This window comes from Zootoca vivipara, chromosome 13 (assembly GCF_965207765.1).
Source record: "Zootoca vivipara chromosome 13, rZooViv2.hap1.1, whole genome shotgun sequence".
Taxonomy (NCBI): domain Eukaryota; kingdom Metazoa; phylum Chordata; class Lepidosauria; order Squamata; family Lacertidae; genus Zootoca; species Zootoca vivipara.
The window spans coordinates 16482416-16502349 of record NC_142596.1 but is presented as its reverse complement, the minus strand read 5'-3'; the positions used below and the strand labels follow the sequence as shown (position 1 = coordinate 16502349).

The 19934-nt window shown below is 45.0% G+C and overlaps 1 protein-coding gene across 3 annotated transcripts in view; it reads left to right on the top strand.

Annotated features, from left to right (window-relative positions):
- The window catches only part of ARNT2 (aryl hydrocarbon receptor nuclear translocator 2), a 147014-nt gene that overhangs the window by 83510 nt on the left and 43570 nt on the right, over positions 1-19934 (top strand). For all 3 annotated transcript variants that reach the window (XM_088656510.1, XM_035131344.3, XM_088656511.1), the window contains one exon: positions 18060-18136. In XM_088656510.1, the coding sequence (XP_088512636.1) occupies positions 18060-18136 (77 nt within the window). The remainder of the gene's footprint in view (positions 1-18059; positions 18137-19934) is intronic.

Here is a 19934-nt window from a genome sequence, read left to right as displayed (position 1 = left end):
GCAGGTGTTCTGTCGCCCATGTTACATACTGCAGCTGGCAGCAGATCTTCTGTATTCAAGTCTCTCCCAGCCCTTCCTGGAGATGTTGGGGGTTGAACCTGGAGCCTTCTGCATGTCAAGCAGGTGTTCTAACCACTGAGCTATGGCCTTTCCCAGAAGCTGCTTTATACCGAGTCAGACCAGTGATCCACCTAGTTCAGTATTGCCTGCACTGACTGGCAGCAGCTTCATGGGGTTTCAGACACAGTCTTTCCCATCTTTTCTTCCCTGGTCCTTTTAGCAGAATATGGGATATTCTGCATGCTGTCGTCATTCAGCAGTATTCAGCCAATAATCATAGACCACACCTGAAACTTTATATCAATCCAATTTACTAATCATTCGGTGGTTGCCATTGGCAAGACAGTTTGCTTATAACTTTAGATACTGTGTTCAGTCTGAACGGGTACAAGCAAAGCTGAAGGGCTTTGAGTGACCGCTGTGGGTAGACTTTGTGCATTGGGTTGTCAGTGTGGCACCCATGGGTGCATATGTGCCTTCTCTGGCACCCAGGGAGTCCCCTCTACCTCTGAAATTAGACTTGGAAATAACCATTCTGTTGTAGTCATATAATAGGTTGCACAACAGATTCTCCAGTTTGCAAATCTGTCCACGGGCCCAAAAAGTTTGGCGGCCCTTATACTAGATACGGTGTGGGGGAACCTTTAGCCCTCCAGATGTTGCTAAACTATGACTCCCATCACCCTGGCCATCAGCATTGCTTGCTAGAACTGAAGGAAGCTGTAGTTGTAGTTCAACAACATCTGGATTGCCAGAGGTTCCCTTCCTTAGTTCTAGAAGAACCTTGGCCTGTGCTCGGATTTGTGTGTGGCTGCCCCATGTGGTAAATGGTTGAACTGCATGTGGCAGCGTCTCAGTGAAGTACATTAAGGACCTGGACTGACTCTGCCCACCCAGACTTGCCATTGGACAACTGGACAGGAAAGACTAACTTAGGTCCATAAGTTTCAGTGGGTCTAATTCTGAGTAGAACTTAGTTGGATGCAATCCAAGGTGAGAGCTTCGTCCAGCAAAACAAGGGCAAATCCTCAAAACCCAGCTAGCCCAAAACATCTAGTCCAATGGTTTTCCCAACCTCCCCCCCCCCCCGACCACTTGAAAATTGTTGAGGGTCTTGGTGGACCACTTGCTTTTTTTTCCTGCCTGTTACCTCAATTGGAATGTGTTGTGATCTTGTATGATTGTTAAATCATATTTCCTCTGCTTCCTTTATTTCTTATGTATTGTGTTTCATTGTATTCAAACTGTGATACAATGCGAGGAATAAAAGCAATTAAATGCAATTAAAAAGTCATTATGAATACTTAATGCAAGGGTTGTACCGTCTCCCATCTTCAACCACAAATCCTCAGACCTTCCAGGGTCCACCTAAATCAGGGTTTCCCGAACTTGGGTTTGCTACTGGTTTTGGACTACAATTCCCATCATCCCTGACCACTGGCTCTGCTAGCTAGAGATGATGGGAGTTGTAGTCCAAAACAGCTGGAGGGCCTGGTTTGGGAAACCCTGACCTAAACAAAGCTTGCAGACCACTAGAGTTGTGTAGACCATAGTTTGAGAACAAGGGACAAGCAGAAACTAGAATATAAGCAGTCTAGAACAGGGGTCAGCAACCTTTTTCAGCCGTGGACTGGTCCACCGTCCCTCAGACCATGTGGTGGGCTGGACTATATTTTTGGGGGGGGGGGGGGTGAACGAATTCCTATGCCCCACAAATACCCCAGAGATGCATTTTAAATAAAAGCACACATACTACTCATGTAAAAACACCAGGCAGGCCCCACAATTAACCCAGAGGTGCATTTTAAATAAAAGGACACATTCTGCTCATGTAAAAAACATGCTGATTCCCGGGCCGGATTTAGAAGGTGATTGGGCCGCATCCGGCCCCCGGGCCTTAGGTTGCCTACCCCTGGTCTTGAAGCTTAGCTAGCAATCAATCAATTGCAAGTGCTGACCGTCTTGTTAACGGCCTCATCCCACTTCCTCCAGTCCGGCTACTGGTGATTTGAAGTTGGGCCAGATTAAGGGTGTCTCTCTGCCTGCTTATCATAAGGATACTCCCACCCCTGATTGCAGGAGGGTAGATTTGGGAGCAAGTGCTGACATTTACTTAAAAAGTTATCGGGCAACTATGCCACTCCTGCAGCAGCCAAGAAAAATATTGACTTCTGATGCTCCATGCCAATGTGAGTCTTCTCTGTCCACCTTCTGCCTCTGAACCATTTCGCTACTGGCATGGGCCGGAAATGTACGGCTGGAAAGCTGAAATGAAGGGATGGCTAATAAAAGCTGTCTTTCAGGGAGCATGCAGCCTTTTGGGTGGGAGAGAACTTCCAAAGTCCCTTTCTCTCTAAGAACTTCACCGGGAAATATTTTTTTGCGCTTTCCATCTTTAGGGGAAGCCATTGGGGCCTTTATGAAACCAGTTGCTGATGACACTGTATATGCGCCTCTCAGACCTATTTGCATGCCTAGCAACCGGGCAGGTTTCAAGCTAAGGAAAGGACAAAGGTTTTCTATGCCTAACAGGCCTGGAAACCAGGTTTCTATTCCTGTGCTTTGATGAATCGTGGCCATTTCGCCCTGGTGAGTGGAGAATCTTGGCCAGGTCCAAAGGGTCCAAAAATAATCAAGACTTTGAATGCTACCTTGGACTGGGTGTTAATTAAAACAGGGCTGAACTTTGCATCTTTACAACCATGCTTTGCCTTGTTTATGTATCAGAATCTGTGTCTCCGTACTTTACTATAAATCAGAGGTGAGGGGGCTTTTTCAACTACTTCTGGCCAACATTCTGGGGGCCGCATGCCAGTAGAGGGCAGGGCCAGAGGCAAAGCAGGCGGAGCAAAGATTGCAAATTTTACCTTTACAGATCCTCCATACAAGCCGTGGGTGGCACTGCGGGCTAAACCACTCAGTCTGTTGGGCTTGCTGATCGGAAGATCGGCGGTTCGAATCCCCGTGAAGGAGTGAGCTCCTGTTGTTCTGTCCCAGATTCTGCCAACCTGGCAGTTCAAAACCACACCAGTGCGAATAGATAAGTAGTTACCGCTGTGACGGGAAAGTAAATGGCATTTCTGTGCACTCTGGTTTCCGTCACAGTGTTCCATTGCACCAGAAGTGGTATAGTCATGCTGGCCACGTGACCCAGAAAGCTGTCTGTGGACAAACACCAGCTCCCTCGGCCTGAAAGCGAGATGAGTGCCACAACCCCATAGTTGCCTTTGACTGGATTTAACCATCCAGGGGTCCTTTACCTTTTACCTTACAGGCAGCAAAAGGCATTCAGAATTCAATGACATATTCCCGCCAGGCAAAAATACTTGAGGGCGTGAAGTATGGCTGCTGAGGGGTGTGGCTGTGAGGAGTAGGTCTGCCCTGGGAGTTTTCCAAGGGCCTGACGGAGGGGCTTGCAGGGCTGTATTTGGCTCCTGGGCTCAAGGTTCCCCACCCCTGCCATAAATTGCTCAGAAGGAGGAAGCTGGCTTTTTTTACTGTGTAGCTTTTGGCAACGTTGCCTGCACACCATACATTTAAAGCACGTGAGTCCCCCCCAAAGAACCCTGGGAGCTGTAGTTTGCCACCACGGAGCTACAATTCCCAGCACCTTAACAAACTACGCCCCCTGGGATTCTTTGTGGGAAGCCATGTGCTTTAAATGTACGGTGTGTGTGCAGCCCAGGAGTCCCGTGGCGACGTGTTAATTCCCTAGCCCGCCCCCCAGCACACAAAATAAAATTAAGCGCAGAGGAAATTGAATTTGTTCACATTTTTCTGCCTTGTAATACAATTACAGCTGTTAAGTTCAGGTATGGAGAGCAGCAAAAGGCTGGCTTTGGCTTGCTTCGCGGGAAACTTTAGAACAACCTGTTCTGAACGCTGAAAAGCCAGTAACCTTGAAAGCTCAGGCCCCGACATGGCCCCACCTCGCTGCTTCTCCTTGGATTCACACCAGGAAACCGAGGAATTCAGAGCAAGCTCATCGCATCTGAATAGCTGTTGCTACTGTTCTTTGGGAGCTAAATACGTACAGCGTTTATCTCTGAGGTATTTAGCGCAAGTAATTAATTTGAAACGTTCTCCTTTTGCATACCTTGCAAACTGGCCTGCAGTTTTCCAAAGCCTATCTCGGGCTTTTGAGAGCTTTTTCAGAGCCTCGGCTGTCTGCAAGGGGGGAACTGCCAATGGCTACTTGCCATGATGGCTATGTTCCACCTCCACTGTTGGAGGCGTTATGCCTCTGAATCCCAGCTACTAGGAATCACAAGCAGGGAGAGCAGTTGCTCTCAGGTCCTGCTTGTGAGTTTCCCATTGGGGCATCTGGTTGGCCACTGTAAGAACAGGATGGCAGACTAGATAGGCCTTTGAACAACAAAAACAGAGATAATGGGCTAATGCTGCCAATTTCTTCAAAAGTCCAATACAAAACAAGCAGCACGCAAGGGCACCAGATTCAATCAAGTTTCAATCAAGTATTATTAATCCAAAGAGAAAACAATAAGAGAACCATATACAAGTGCTGACACAGAAGCCAAAATCAAACGTTAAACAGATAGCATGTACAAATAAAAGGCAAACCAGTCTTTATGGTCTTTGAGGCTATATAGCGGTCAGCAAAGTGGCAGCAGGTCGAACGAGGTGTCAATGGTAGACAGGCTGCCGGCGTTTTTTTGCCTGTTTCGCCCATATGATGGGCTTCTTCAGTAGTTTCTCCTTGTGCTTTTATGTTTAGTGCATTCACTGGTGGTGTAAACCAGGTCTTATTAGTATTCGAACTAAATCACTAATATACATATAAACAAAACAAATATCAAAGACAGTACTTACAATTTGTATGAAACCACTGAATATGTAAATGAGAGAACCTTTTGAAAAAAAACCTGAGCATTGTGGCCTAAGCCTAGATAGGCCTTTGGGCTGATCCAACAGAGCTCTTTTTGTGGTCTTAAGAAGGAAGCAGCAGACTTCCCTTCCATTAACTTCCTTATCTTAGCATCAGAGCCAGAGAACGCTTTTAGATATGTGGTCCTCCCCACCTGCAGTCCAAAACGATACTGTTAATTCTGCGCCAGGATCTCAGCCCTGTACCCTGCATGTCCCAGAGGTGATGCTTCCCTGCTGCCTCTTTTCTGGTGCTCCAATGGGCACTGAGCAGCCATTTTAATTTCCCAGAATGCCGAGGAGCACCCCAATGTACCATTGTGGGACATTAAAATAGATGCCTTTAGGGTTGCCATTTAAGTTTCCCACAATGCCCCAGAACAACAAACCCGCCAAGTGTCCCTATTTTCCAGGGACAGTCCCGGGTTTCCAGAAGCCGGTTTCTGCTTTTCCTTAGGACGTCCCTGTTTTCATTGGTGAAATGTTGGAGCGTCTGGAATAGGACACCCCTGTTTTCATCGGAGAAATGTTGGAGGGGATGTCTCTATTTTCACCAAAGAAATGTTGGAGGGGACATCTCTATTTTCATCGGAGAAATGTTGGAGGGTATGGAATAGGGTGTCCTTGTTTTTCTCAGAGAAATGTTGGAGGGTATGGAACAATGCTACATCAGTGGCAAGGCACTGTAAAAAGCTGAAATGGTAACTCCAAGTAAAATAAAAAAATTCCTTCAGTAGCACCTTAAAGACCAACTAAGTTTTTATTTTGGTATGAGCTTTCGTGTGCATGCACACTTCTTCAGATACCATATCTGAAGAACAATACAATATCTCCAAGTCACCTGGGACTCATCAGCAGGCTGCTGTCTTCTTCCAGGACTTCTGGTAAAGGGGACGCTGTGCTAAGGGCCCCCACAAACCTAGAGTTTGCCCTGTAGACCAGGCCAAGGTCCTGGCCTTTCATGACCGAAGTACTCGCATGTGCCCAGATCTGGCGTTGACCTCTCAGAGACTAACCTTTCCTCTATCCTCCTCTCTCTATCTATTTTTTACGTGTTTCGCCTGCCAAACATTCCTCATGGTCCTATGCTATTTATTTATATAGTACCAAACAGATGTCTCCAAGCTAAATGAAACCAGACTTCTTTGTCTCAGAATCATCTAGATACACACTCAGCTTTCCAGCAGTACGGGAGGCAGTTATTAAGAGTTTCAGGGAAAGAAGAAGAAGAAAACATTCCCCAACTCACCCCCAGCTAAATGCACTTAGCAGCAGGTTTTGGGGGAGTAGGTAGAGGGTTAGTTTATCTCTCCCCCACCTCTTTCCAAAGCTGAATGCGCCTGAGATCGGAGTCACAAGGGCACTTGTTCTAGTGAGCAAACAGATGACCTAATTTCACAGTCTTTCACCTCCTTTTGTCTGGAGGTCATTACACTAGGGAGGGGGCTCTTTGATTCCCTCCATCCATTTTGAGAAAAAGGCTGGCACGCTCCTTGAAGTCTTCCTCGTGGGTGGAAGGAGATGCAGAGCGTCGGCTCTTTTCCAGAACTACCTCATGATAATTACTTCAAGTCTCCGTGGCCACCTCTGTCTCGAGAAAAGCCCGCAAACCCTTCAAGTTCATATAAGGAATTTGGAGGTCATGTTTTGGGCATGCATGGCCCTAGTCAGTCAGTCATTACGCCTTGGCACAGGGACGCAGATGGGGGGGCTGGCTGAGGGCAGACGGAGGTCGGTGGGACAGTGTCCCTTTCACCCTAATGGACCAGCCACCAGTGGGGAGGCCTGGGTTGAGATCTGGATTTATCTTTTATTTTATTTTTGTAATGTTTATTTTATTTTTTTACCAGTTTTCAAATTATTATGGAACCATAGGGACAAGTCAACCATAACAAAAATTTAATAATGCATCCAGCTAAAGGCAAGGCATATGAAACCTAAACATATTAAATGATAATACCCAGTCTAAAATCATGACAGCCATATTTCTCTAGATGGCGGCACGGGGAGAGATACAATATCTGTAAATCTGAAACTAAACTATATGAAATAAAATCCCACCATATTGAATAGAAATGATCAGGATTTTCCTGTCCCTTAGAGACCCATAACTCACTTTTTTCTGCAATAACTAAATTCCAGAGATTTTTATACCATAAGGATATAGTCAGATTTTATAACTATTTCCACTGTTATGCTATAGAGATCCTGGCAGCTGCTAGCATCCAGTTCCTTATGGCAAAATTTCTTCATAGTATCCTCACTTACATTTAAAGCTCAGTAAGTAACCTTGACCCTCTCCCTACCCCCCACCCCCAAATATCCTAACCTCCCTCACAGGGTTGTTGTGAGGATAAAATGGAAGGATAACCTATGTTTCCTTGGAACTCCTCTAGGATAAAAACGTAATAAGTAGCATGCCTGAAAACCTTTCACAGTACAGTCAAACCTTGGTTTGCGACCGCCTCCGTTTGCGACCGCTTCGGTTTCCGACCACCACAGACCCGGAAGTGTTTACATCCTGGTTCCGCGGCGCTCGGATGCACAGAAGCAATCTGTGCAGCGTGTGCATGCGCAGAAGCGCTCTATCGATACTTCGCGCACGCACAGAAACGTGCCTTCGGCGAGCGAGCGATTCGGGGAGCGACCGGCTCCGCGGAACGGATTGCAGTCGCAAAACGAGGTACCACTGTATGATGAGTTTCAGTGACTGACTTGGGCCACCAAACATTTTAAGCAGCATGATACCATTTTAAACAGTTAAGACTCTTCCCCCGGAGAGTTGTTAGGAGACTCCCATATTCCCTTCACAGAACTACAATTCCCAGAGTTCCCTGTGAGAAGGGATTGATTGCTGAACCACTCTGGAAATAATAGCTCTGCGAGGGGAAAAGTAGAGCTGCCATATTTTGAAGAGCAAAAAAGAGAACACATTTCCTGACTTTTAACTATGGATTGCTATGACGGCTCTCATTTTAAATACCCTTACTATATATAGACTATAAAAGCTGTGATATATCGCTAGTAGCAATGTTCTTAACTTTCAACAACAACAAAATAGTAATAATACATATTGCTCCCTCAATTGCCACATGAAAGTATTTGGGCTCACATTCACATCTTTGTGAACATAAGTGTGCAGAGAGCAATTTATTAAACTGTTTAACATGTACATATGGGTTCTTCTTAAGGGCAGGGGGGGCTGTTAACTCTTGCCCTCCCAGGCTCCTCTTGTAGCTGAGGCAGCGTCTTTTTAGTTCAGCCACAAGACAAGGGATTTACACAGTATGTGGCCTATTTAAGATGCTGCTCTATTGTGATTCTCTGCTGCAGACTAGCTTACCCGGGTGCCTTAGATCTGAGTCTAATGCACTAGGAAAAAATTCTTGGGTTACCGTAAACAAAACAAAACAAAAAACCTGGACATTTTGCCAATTTTAAAAATCTGCCCAGGCGGAAATTTTTATCCTGAAAAAGAGGACGTATCCAGGAAAAAGAGGACCATGTGGCAACCAGGCCTGAAAAAGAGGTCCTGTTCTGGAAAAAGAGGACACATGGCAACCCCAAAAAGGCATCTCCTAACAACTCTCAGCACCTTTAACAAACCGCAGCTCCCAGGATTCATTGCAAGAAGTCACGACTGTTTATCGTGCTTTAAATGTATGGTGTGAATGTGGCCTTGGCTGCCAAGGAGCTCTAACATGTTTATGTGAAAAGGTTTTTTCTCTAGCGGAATGTAGGGTTTTGTTTTGTTTTTAACCCCATTGCCCTACAAAATAAACTAAGTTGAGTGTTAATTCTGCATCCCAGGAGGTAAATGTTTGAAATTGCCTCATGAAAACCCATAATCTTGTTATCCAGCTATTTCGGTAGGTTATTATAACATGCGAAATGCATGTTATGGTAGATTGTGAAACTGAACACTGGGACATTAGTAGGAAGAGACGCCTTCTATGAAATGAGCCTTTTGCCCAGACCTTTGATTATCCATTTGCTTTGTCTGCTTGGCTAGCTGGCTGGACATATTAACTTTGTATAAAGTGTTGCGTTAACCCTGCCCACCAAGTGCAGAAATGAAATGCCCCCATCCCTCGATATTTGCCATTCTAAATTTAATATTAAAAAAAGGTTTTGTCTCCCCTTCATCCCACTCAATTAAGGGATCTCATATTTCTGAGAAGGAAATGAATTTTTATGCAGTCCATATGATGTTTTTTTCCTAATCGGTTTTGTTCATCGCATAACAATGGATGGAAAATATTTGGTTGAGAGAAACTGTAAAGTGTGTGTGTAGGAAGTTTTATAAGTGTCAAAGCGAAGCCAAGACTAGTGTTCCCGTCCAGAGAGTTCCCAAGTGCACGTCGCGCGCAGAAAGACCCTCAACCCACCCAAGTGTCAATAAAATAACAGCACATATTTCTTTCTCGGTTAATTCTCTCCAAATTGTCACTTTTTGTTTTGTGTCTAGATATCCAGGTTCTGTTTTCCATCAGGGCCGGCAGTTGCTTCAGGTGGCAGATACTGGGAAGCAGCAGTAGGAGCCTCCTCTGTTCCTCCTATACCCCCTGAGCTGTATGTGCCACAGAATTATCACCCCCATCCCCATACTAGGAGAACATTACTATGATGTTGCTTGTTTTGAAATAAGATTCAACTGTGTGGTGCCATCTTGTCCCATTACGTACTGATGTTCTGTGGAATTATAAGGACTAGCAGCTTTCCCCCACTAAAAGCCAAGCTGCTTAGGATTCTGTGGGATCTATTGAATTTTGAAATGGACACCTTGCTCCATAACTTGTGGCACCTCTGTGTTATACACAGAGTGCCCCCTGCCCCATTTGCCTCAAGCAGCAAGATGTCTTGAGCTGGCCCTGTTTACCATTACCGCTTAACCAGTGTTTCTTTCGAGAGCCTTATGGTCCAGCAACCTGCATCTCCATTTTGGTTTCAGTGACTTTTCCCCCCTTACAGAGCTACAGTTACCTATGCCCTTAACAAATTAACAGTTCCCATGGTTCTTTTTGGGTGGTTGGGTGGGTATTGTGCTTTAAATGTAAGGTGTGTAAACAGCCTAAGTAGCTGGAGATGGGGGAAAGAATTGAACCAATTTGGGTAGGAAATTTAATGTTCACACACACCCCTCCTGTTCACCTCCATGTAAGCAGAAAACTAGCACAGCGTGGAACAGATTGATGTGCTAGCCACTCACAATACTCTTCAAAAACAAACACTCGTTGTCTCTAGCCTTTGACTACTCAAAGTATATGATCTACATTAGCCCAGCCATCTTTACAACAGCCCTGAAAAGGAGCTCAATGATATTATCTCAATATTTGCAAATGGGAGGGGACATTGAGGTTAGGAGATTGTTGCTTGCCTTTAGCCACCTTCATGGAAGAACAGTGGCCAAAAAGGGCAAAAGAAGACAGGTCTGCAAAAAAATTTTTGCATGGACTAATCTGTATTGATAGATACATATTTAGAAATAACTACTGTCATTTAAATAGAAGCACTACCTACATACCCCAACGGCAATCCCACTTCCACAATGACAACAAATTCTACCCATTGCACAATATGCAAAATACCACACCCATATGGTGCTGTGAAATGGGGTGTGTGGGGTTGGCATTTGGGTTCAACCTTGCTTCCAATATGAAATAATGGGCAGGCATCAGTCTTCCTGGTGTACCCATATATGTATGCAAAATTATATGTAACATTACAAAAGTTGTAATCCACCTTAAATCCATGTTAATGTTAAAATGTGACTTATTTGCAACTATCAGCCAGGAGAAGAAAGACTTTTTATCCAAGCCAGAAATATAAATGGTGGACTTTTACCAATAGTAGCACCTGAGTTGTGACTGGATTAATTTTTTGGCACACACACACACACACACACACACACACACACACACACACACACATATATATATATATATATATATATATATATATATATATATATATATGCTCTGAAAGGTTTAGTGAGTCTATTGAGTCATGAATTAATACCAGACCAATTACTCGATTTCTTATGAGTTGTGCATATGATGGGATAGCACAGCTAATAAATTTTCCAGCATGGTGTTGCTTTAATAGTATCTGCTACTTAAATTTAATCTACTCGCCCCCCCCCCTTGCCATCTAACGAAAACCTCATTTCTCAACCAGGTTTCGGTTTGGGACATTTATTTATGTTTCTTTGCATTTACAGTAGGCAAACTGTTTTTTGAAAATGTCTGCCTGGTCATTTGCACTGCACTCTGTTCGACGGACTTCGTTTGCCTTTAGTGAGCTCATCCCCTAGCCCAATCTGGTTGGCTTTGTGATGTAGTTATGCCATCCTGTTCACTATACGATTCCCTCACTGGCTGGGAACATACATGTGACTATACTAGGAAGACAACAGCTGCGCTAAGGCCATAGCTGCCAAGTTATCCCTTTTTTAAAGGGATTTTCCATTATGCTGAATAGGCTTCCTCGCGAGAAAAGGGAAAACTTGGCAGCTATGGCTAAGGCCGTGGCGATGAGAATAGTGAATGAAGCAACAGCAGTAGGAATATCTCTGACGCCAAACACTACTACAGTGGTACCTTGGTTCTCGAACTTAATCCGTTAAGCTGCGGAAGCCGCGTCGGACATCCGGCTTCTGAAAAACGTTCGCAAACTGGAACACTCACTTCTGGGTTTGCGGCGTTCGGGAGCCAAGCCGTTTGAGTACCAAGATACCACTGTATGTCACACTGGCTCACTAAACTTACCATTATGCCAAATGACTGGTGGACACTTGGCTTCTCCTCTTCCAGAAGTGCTACCCTCAGCGACCATTCCACCTGGTCACAAAACATTCATGTAACTTTGAAGAATAGCTGTCCTCTAGTTCTTGCTCTTCGACTCACGCCAAAGTCTCACACGTTTGCCAAGGCACTAGCTGTATAAGAGCACTGCTGGATCAGATCGACGGCCCAACTAGTCCAGCACCCTGTTCTCATAGGAGCCAACAAGATCCCTGTCGGAAACCCACAAGTAGAACCTGCCGTTGTTACCTTTACGCTGTTACCTCTCAACCAGCTCCACCCATGCCAAGTCTGCCAAGGTGTATGTTGTTGCCCGGTGTGATGGATCCCCCACCTCACTGCTTTAACCTCAGAGGCTCTCCCTGTGCTTCTCCACAAACAGGAGAAAAAAAAAACCTCCAGAGTCCAAATTGGACTTGTCTCCAGAGTACCTCAGGCTCTGCGTTCGAAACCTATGGCCACCAGTGGGGTCTCCCTCCCTGGGATCCCTACTGCTACAGTGTGCCTCTCCCTTAGGCAACTATGTGGCTCCTTCGGCTTCGCTAACCAGCCCTTTGTATGACAGGAGAAACAGCAAACAGTTTCCTCTTCTCCAGGAAAGCTTTGTTCTCCCCTCTTTGTCACACCTCTGAAGGTACTGAGACACTGCCGAGTCAGTGAACGTTTAAGCACAATTAACTTTATTATTTAACTTATAAACATGAGTTTCTTTGGTTCTTAAAAGCACCTATCTTCTTTTTATTTAACACAGTTTTCTTCATACAGCTCCTGCATCCCTCTTTAACACTCTACTCTCTACCAACTCCCTAACTCCCAACTGCCAATTGCCTAACCCCCTCTCCCTCGCTCCCACAACTCTCTCTCCAAATTAACTCCCTCCCATTCCTTTTAAAACCCTGGCAGTCCCGCCCCTCAGGAATGGAATGTGTCATTTATCCAGGAGGTTGGGGTTTAACTCTCTGCACCCTGGAGTTCTTTTGCCCACCAGGCCATTCCGTCACATTTTCTCCCCTCCCCCGAAAACCCTTGCGCAGGCATACTCAAAATTATCAGAGTAATGCCGAAGCAAGGAGATAGAGTCGGGAATTCCCTGGCTTACCTTCCCCCCAGGTGCGCTGTTTACACAAACCTGTGTTGCAACTCTCAATTCCCCTGCTAAACTTATACCTATAGCTGCAGTTAACCTAGACTTCAGATATACACACTTACATATGCACTATACACTTTAACATTTCAAAAGAAATAGAATGCATTTTCCCAATAATACCCACCTATGTACATATACAGCAAGGTTAAACCTTTCCTTCTATTAAAATTTGGGGTATTTCCTAAAAACTATACAATAAACATTTTCTACATTCAAGCAACCTTTAAATACATTGCTGTCTTTAAAAAGATCATGTTATCACCGTCCACAAAAGTACAGTAGATCCTCCCCAAACGATGAAGGCACTTGTTCTCAGCAATTCTTCTTGCGACACCTAATAAATAAAAAGAAACCCTCCTCCCACCAGTCAATGATGACTTTAGAAGGAATAAGTCTCGATAAGTGGTGCATAAGATTGTCCTTAGCTGTGTTAGTCAGTGGGACTCCTGACGTCTCTGCATTGGAAGAAAACTGTTGCCTTTAACACGCCCTTTTTCCTCCTCCTGCCGCATCGCTTTTCCTTCTTTGCGCTGCACCGGCCATGCGTTGAGCAGATCTTCTGCCTCGCACTGACGACTCTGCAGACAGTTTCAGATGGTACTGGAACATGCCTCTCAGTGCAATAGTCCGGCGCAAGCAAATCTCAAGCCGCTTTCGCTTTCGGGCGATCCTTTTCCTGTGGGCCTCGCGCTGTTTCCGACTCCTCGCTGGAACATACTCAGCCTTAGCAGGATCACAAGAGGACGAATGAGGAGCATGTTTACATATTCGAGCTGCTCCTTTGCCACACACGGGATTCCCGTTCATCATGAGGTATACAACCCCTGATGTCGAACATTGCTGTGCCCTTTGCTCTCTGCTTACAGCTTGCCTCTTAGTCTCTGGCACATAGCGAAGCAGCTCCAGCATGCTAGATATAATCACTGGATGTGCCACGCTCTCTTCCTCCTTCCATTCAGGCAGAAATAGTTGTAAAAGTGCACTGGTTTGCTGCCCATCAACCAGCTCAGAAGGGCTGTATTTGCCTTCCCGACTAATCAAGTCGGAACTTAACACAAATGGTTGGCAACGCTCTTCCACACAGTACTGTTGGTGGTTAGGATAAGGTGTTACAGACGAGGTCGGTGTTCCCTCATTCTTTTCAATAAGCTCTTTGGCTTGCAGAAAGTTATTTGCAGTCTCTACACAGCTAACTCCACCAAGTGGCAACACCTTCTTCATACCCAAGTCGGCTATGAGCTCCTTATGTAAGCTCTGACTTGCTAAATCATTTCCATGGACTTTTAACACAGTCTTATTTATGTTTTCTCTCAAAGGAATCTCCTCTGGTAATCCTAGGGCTCTGTCCCCGAGGTCTAAAATAAAACTGTTCTCACTTTTAGAACCTCCGGTGTCTTTGTTTATAGCAGTCCAGTAAATTTGGTTTTGGACTCTCTCCTTTTGGCTTATTTCAAAATGCGTTGTTGTGGGGGCATCATGTGCCAATTGCAGCTCTTGCAGACTGGTCTTCTCTGGCAACACTGATTGCTCTTTGCTTTCCCACTCCGCTGCAGTTTTGCCTGTCTCAGATTTACTAATTAGTGGTTCCTCCTTTATACAAGAAACCCTGGGCCTTTCTACTGACACCACTGTGCCGTACTGCCCTTTATCTTCTTCACACAGTCCCTTCAGAGTTTCATCCTCCCTTTGTTCTGCTAGTAACTGGGCCCTGTTGGCAGTTATGGTGGTTATAACTGACATTCTCCCCAACATTCCGTTCCCCTCAGGATCGGCTTGGGCCTCTTCTACTGCAGTTAATGGATTCCCTTTTGTGGAGGTTTGTGCTCTAGTGATAACTTGAACCTTAAATTCAGGCTTGATCACATCATTGCCTATCAGAATTGGTGTATCGATGTTATCCCAGACGCCCACTTTCCATTTTCTCCTCACGCTATTATAAAATATATCCACTTCTGCTACCGGAACCTCGAACTCAGGACCCCATATTCCCTTCAGACTAAAAGTTTGGTCTTTAAGGTACTGATCCTGTGTCACACAGTGTGATCTAACCAGACTCACTTCTGCACCTGTGTCACGTAAACCCAAATATTCTTGACTATTTAAAATCACTGGCTCCATAAAGTCTTTATTAATCCCCTGATCAGCTTTCCAGACCTGCCTTATGTTAGCCACAGTCTCTGAGGCACTGACAGTTGATTCGGGGTTACTTTCCTCAGGTGATTTTTTTTCCTCAGCTTGGGTTAGCAACTTTACTGACTTGGTAGCCGTGTTGGCATTTTGTTTTTTTGCTAATTGCGGGCATCTTGATCTTATGTGACCTTCTAATCCACAAAAATAGCAAGATATTTTTCTGACTACTGGAGTGTCTTCTGTGTTTGGAGCCCTCCCTGCTTTCTCCTCCTTTTCATAAGGCTTCAGCTGCCTGTTCTTTGGCCACTGCCTTGGAATCAGCATTTCAGGACAATCTCCTTCAATCTCATCTAATATTAAAGCCATTTTGGCCACATCCATCAGCCTTTTGTCTTTAATAAACCAGCGTAGATTCATAGGGACGTGTTTATAAAACTGTTCCACACAAATTAGCTGTTTTAATTCTTGGAAGCTTGTCACCCCGCTCCCCTGAATCCACCTGTCCAGCAAACGATCTAGCTTGCTTGCCAGCTGAGAAAATGTCTCTTTGGGACCTCTTTTTAGTTCTCTAAAGGCTTTTCGGCTTTGGTCAGCAGTTAGCCCACAGCGTACTCTCACCCGCTGCTTAAATATCTCATAACTGGATAGTTCAGTATCCCTTAAGTCTGAGTATATTTCACTCAAGATGCCACATATTTGAGGCCTCAGATACATCATCCAGTCCGCCTCAGCTATTTTTAATTCCTGACAAATGCGTTCGAAACTGAATAGAAAGCTTTCGGCATCATCCCCATTTACATATTTTGGGAATCTCTTGAGGTTTGCTGAGGTAACCTCCACATTTTCTCTATTTGGAGATACCTCTCCTCTCAATTGAATCTCTTCCAAACGCATTCTCCCCAGCTGCATCTCCTTTTCTGCTTGCAATCTCTCCTGCTCCAATTGTGTTTTTAATTTCTCAGACTGCATTCTCTCCTCAGCCGCTATCTTTTCCTTTTCCCTCTCAGCTTCAATTCTAGACATCTCAATTCTCAGTCTCATAAGCTCTAATTCAGAATTTGGGCTCCCCTCAGTCCCTTCTGTCCTCTCATCCCCTTTAGCCTCTCTTGCTTTTCTTAAATGTGCCATTTTCCTTCTCTGGAAAATATCGTTTTAAAACTCCCACAAACTTCAACTTTGGTTGTGGATTCAGATCACGACGCTGCCACCAAAAATGTGATGGATCCCCCACCTCACTGCTTTAACCTCAGAGGCTCTCCCTGTGCTTCTCCACAAACAGGAGAAAAAAAAAACCTCCAGAGTCCAAATTGGACTTGTCTCCAGAGTACCTCAGGCTCTGCGTTCGAAACCTATGGCCACCAGTGGGGTCTCCCTCCCTGGGATCCCTACTGCTACAGTGTGCCTCTCCCTTAGGCAACTATGTGGCTCCTTCGGCTTCGCTAACCAGCCCTTTGTATGACAGGAGAAACAGCAAACAGTTTCCTCTTCTCCAGGAAAGCTTTGTTCTCCCCTCTTTGTCACACCTCTGAAGGTACTGAGACACTGCCGAGTCAGTGAACGTTTAAGCACAATTAACTTTATTATTTAACTTATAAACATGAGTTTCTTTGGTTCTTAAAAGCACCTATCTTCTTTTTATTTAACACAGTTTTCTTCATACAGCTCCTGCATCCCTCTTTAACACTCTACTCTCTACCAACTCCCTAACTCCCAACTGCCAATTGCCTAACCCCCTCTCCCTCGCTCCCACAACTCTCTCTCCAAATTAACTCCCTCCCATTCCTTTTAAAACCCTGGCAGTCCCGCCCCTCAGGAATGGAATGTGTCATTTATCCAGGAGGTTGGGGTTTAACTCTCTGCACCCTGGAGTTCTTTTGCCCACCAGGCCATTCCGTCACACCCGGTATTTAAGGGAGAGCAGTGGGCAATGCCAGGGCCCCATGACCAGCAAGAGGGGCCACCAGATTTATAGTGCTACCATTTCCACTTTGCACAGAATATTCAAAATTCAGATGCAGATGTTTGCATGGCCTGATTCTTCCAGGTGAGGGTGCTGTGTGCAAGGGCCCCCCAAATCCTCCCTCCCTCCCCCCTCTCTTACACACACACTACTGCCCATATAGAAGAGATTAAAATACTTTGAATTGAATTTCTTTTCAAAATACTGGCTTGCTTTCTAATCCACTTGACTAATATGCCAAAATATGTTTCTGAGCAATTCATAACTCTTGTGCGACGTGAATCTAAGAAACTCTGGGGAACGGGGCTTTAAATAGCTTAGAATCACTCAAGCATTTGTAGGAAGTTTATGGCCCCAAAACACATTTTGGGTAATCTGATTAGTTAAAGATTTTGAAAACTAGTGGGCAACTAATGTACCCAACATCGCTATTTGTGCAACCCCGAGGCACCAAAAATAGTATTCTGGAATGCCTTTCTATTCTTTTCATGTTTAGAACATTAAATCCTATTTAAAAGGTTGGAAACACACAAAGCGTAATGAAACACCCACATGTTTTTTCAGTTTGCTGGTTCCTTTTCAGTATGACAGAATATGTCGGTGATCCGTTGTTGTTGTTGTTGTTTTTAAAGAAAATGCAGAGTTCTTGTTCTACAATAAAAGCAAAAAACAAAACTGCCCTAATGAAGCAAATATAATACATGAATGCACCCTGGGAGCAATCTTCATTGATCACAGCAATGCTTATTTCTGACCCCGTCAGTTTGGCTTGCAAACTTCGGATGTCAACAAAATACATTAAACCAGCTGAAATGCAACAATTAGCACTTAATTAAAATGCAAATAATTTTTTTTGTGAAAATGTGCTGCTATATAAACTGCTAGCGTGAAGCGGGAACCCCATAAAAGAAAAAAGACGTACCCAGCCTCTGTTGGATTATTTCCTTCATTCCCTGACTTCCTCTGTGTTATCTTAAACCAAAATAAACCTCGAAAGGCTCTATCACCATATTCACTTGCTAGAGCAAGGAGGGTCTGTATAACAGTGGAATTATTACATTGTTGTTGTTTTCAGGAATGACCATACCAGAAGAAGATGCCGAGGTGGGACAAGGCAGCAAATATTGCCTCGTGGCAATCGGGAGGCTTCAGGTAAATACTTTAAAATGTTTTCAACAGTGTCTGTATGTTTATGCCATGGACCACTGGAACGCCACATAAAATCTCACCTATTATGTGATCAGCAGACCTTAACAAGAGGTTGTCAAAATCCAACAGTTCCCTTTCAAATACTCTGATCCTAAATCGTGTCTTGTTTGAAAGTAAAGGCTTTCGCACTCATTGCCTTGCAGCAGTCGTGAACTTGTCCCTGATTATACAAAGCAGGTGGCTTCATCCCTGGACGGCAGCTCCTTAGCTTATGTGTGTGGAACTGTTATACTGGTGCTTCCACATAAGATGCAGCTACAGTAATTGTAAGATGAAGCTACTCGGCAAGGCTTACCAGGCATGGGCCGGATCACTCCTGCGGAGGTCCTCTGTGGGCTGGGCTGGTGCAGCGTGACGCCAAAAATCGCATCTGCACATGTCCGCGGCGCTGGAAATCGCTTCTGCGCATGCCCAGACGCCAGAAATCGCTTCTGCGCAGGTGTGGTTTTTGGCATCTGGGCATGCGCAGAAGCAATTTCCAGCGCCGCGGACATGCACAGACACGATTTCCAGCATCTGGGCATGTACAGAAGTGATTTCCAGAGCCGCGGAAGCGAGTCCCCATGCTGCACTGTGCCGGTTTAGCGCAGCGCGCTGGGACTCACCGAGCGGGCAGCTCGGTTTGGGGGCGACTCGTGGGCTGCTTCCGGCCCATGAGCCCTGTTTTACATGGATTCTTCAGAAGCTGTTTTATGATGGCTGTTTGACATGTGTTGTCATTGTACTTCCATGTGAACCAACCACACAGTCCTGCCCAACAGATTTGACATCAATCCCACCGCCTTTCCTCCCCGCTCCCATCTTTTAAACTTTAAGCTCAGGCGGCTGAGAGTGAATCTATGGGATGGATGTTTTATCATCTCTCTTTATCTTAACAACTTGAAGGTGGCCGTATTTTTTATTGAGTTTTTTTTGGGGGGGGGGATGCTGCCTCTCAGTGTGGACCTCTGCAGCTGTGCTTAATTTGAAGCCCATTTCCCTAAACCTTCACTGTTCACTGGGGAGGGAGGGGGATGTTTGTGATTGTATTCCAAGTTCCTCCTCCTTTTGGCAGACAGGGGGTCTTTTTTCAACACACTCTGCATTGCACATTTCTCTGCGGTCAGAAACCACAAATGGAAAATGTTGATGGTGCTACAGATTATGTTTGTGGTGAGCGTTCATTAGTGCGTTGTACCATGCACTACGTACCCAATTTTTCGATTGTCCATATGACGGGTTGATAATAACTAAGTGCAGGGTCCTTCTCCCAGCGGCAAAAATGAAGCCAAAGGTCTTCAAAAGTACCCCAAGGTCTTCCTACACCCCTGCAACCTAACCCAAATCACATCCTCCTTACAAGGCAGGGGGTTCAACTTGAGAATGACCTCAATATTCATTTAATATTAAATAGCTATGTTCAGGTGTACATGCATTAACGTTCAGGTGCATGTGCATTCAGCGGGCAAAGTAGGAAAATGCTAGCACATCCTATACAGAAATGAACTTTTGCGTAAAAAGTACCTTTCAAACGTCACCCGCACGGTTATAACCATCGGCGATGTGTGTCGCACAGTTGCGTGGTGAAGAAATGCACAGTTACCCTTGAGCGACAGTTGGGTTTGTGAAAAATACGAATACAGCAATCCCTCGCAAAGTAAAAAGCATCAGTGTGGGTGGAACCTTAGACGTGCAGCTGAAAGGGGCTTGGTTCAGTTATTGCACCCACTGGTTTTGGAAGAGCAAACTTCCCTTTTTTAAA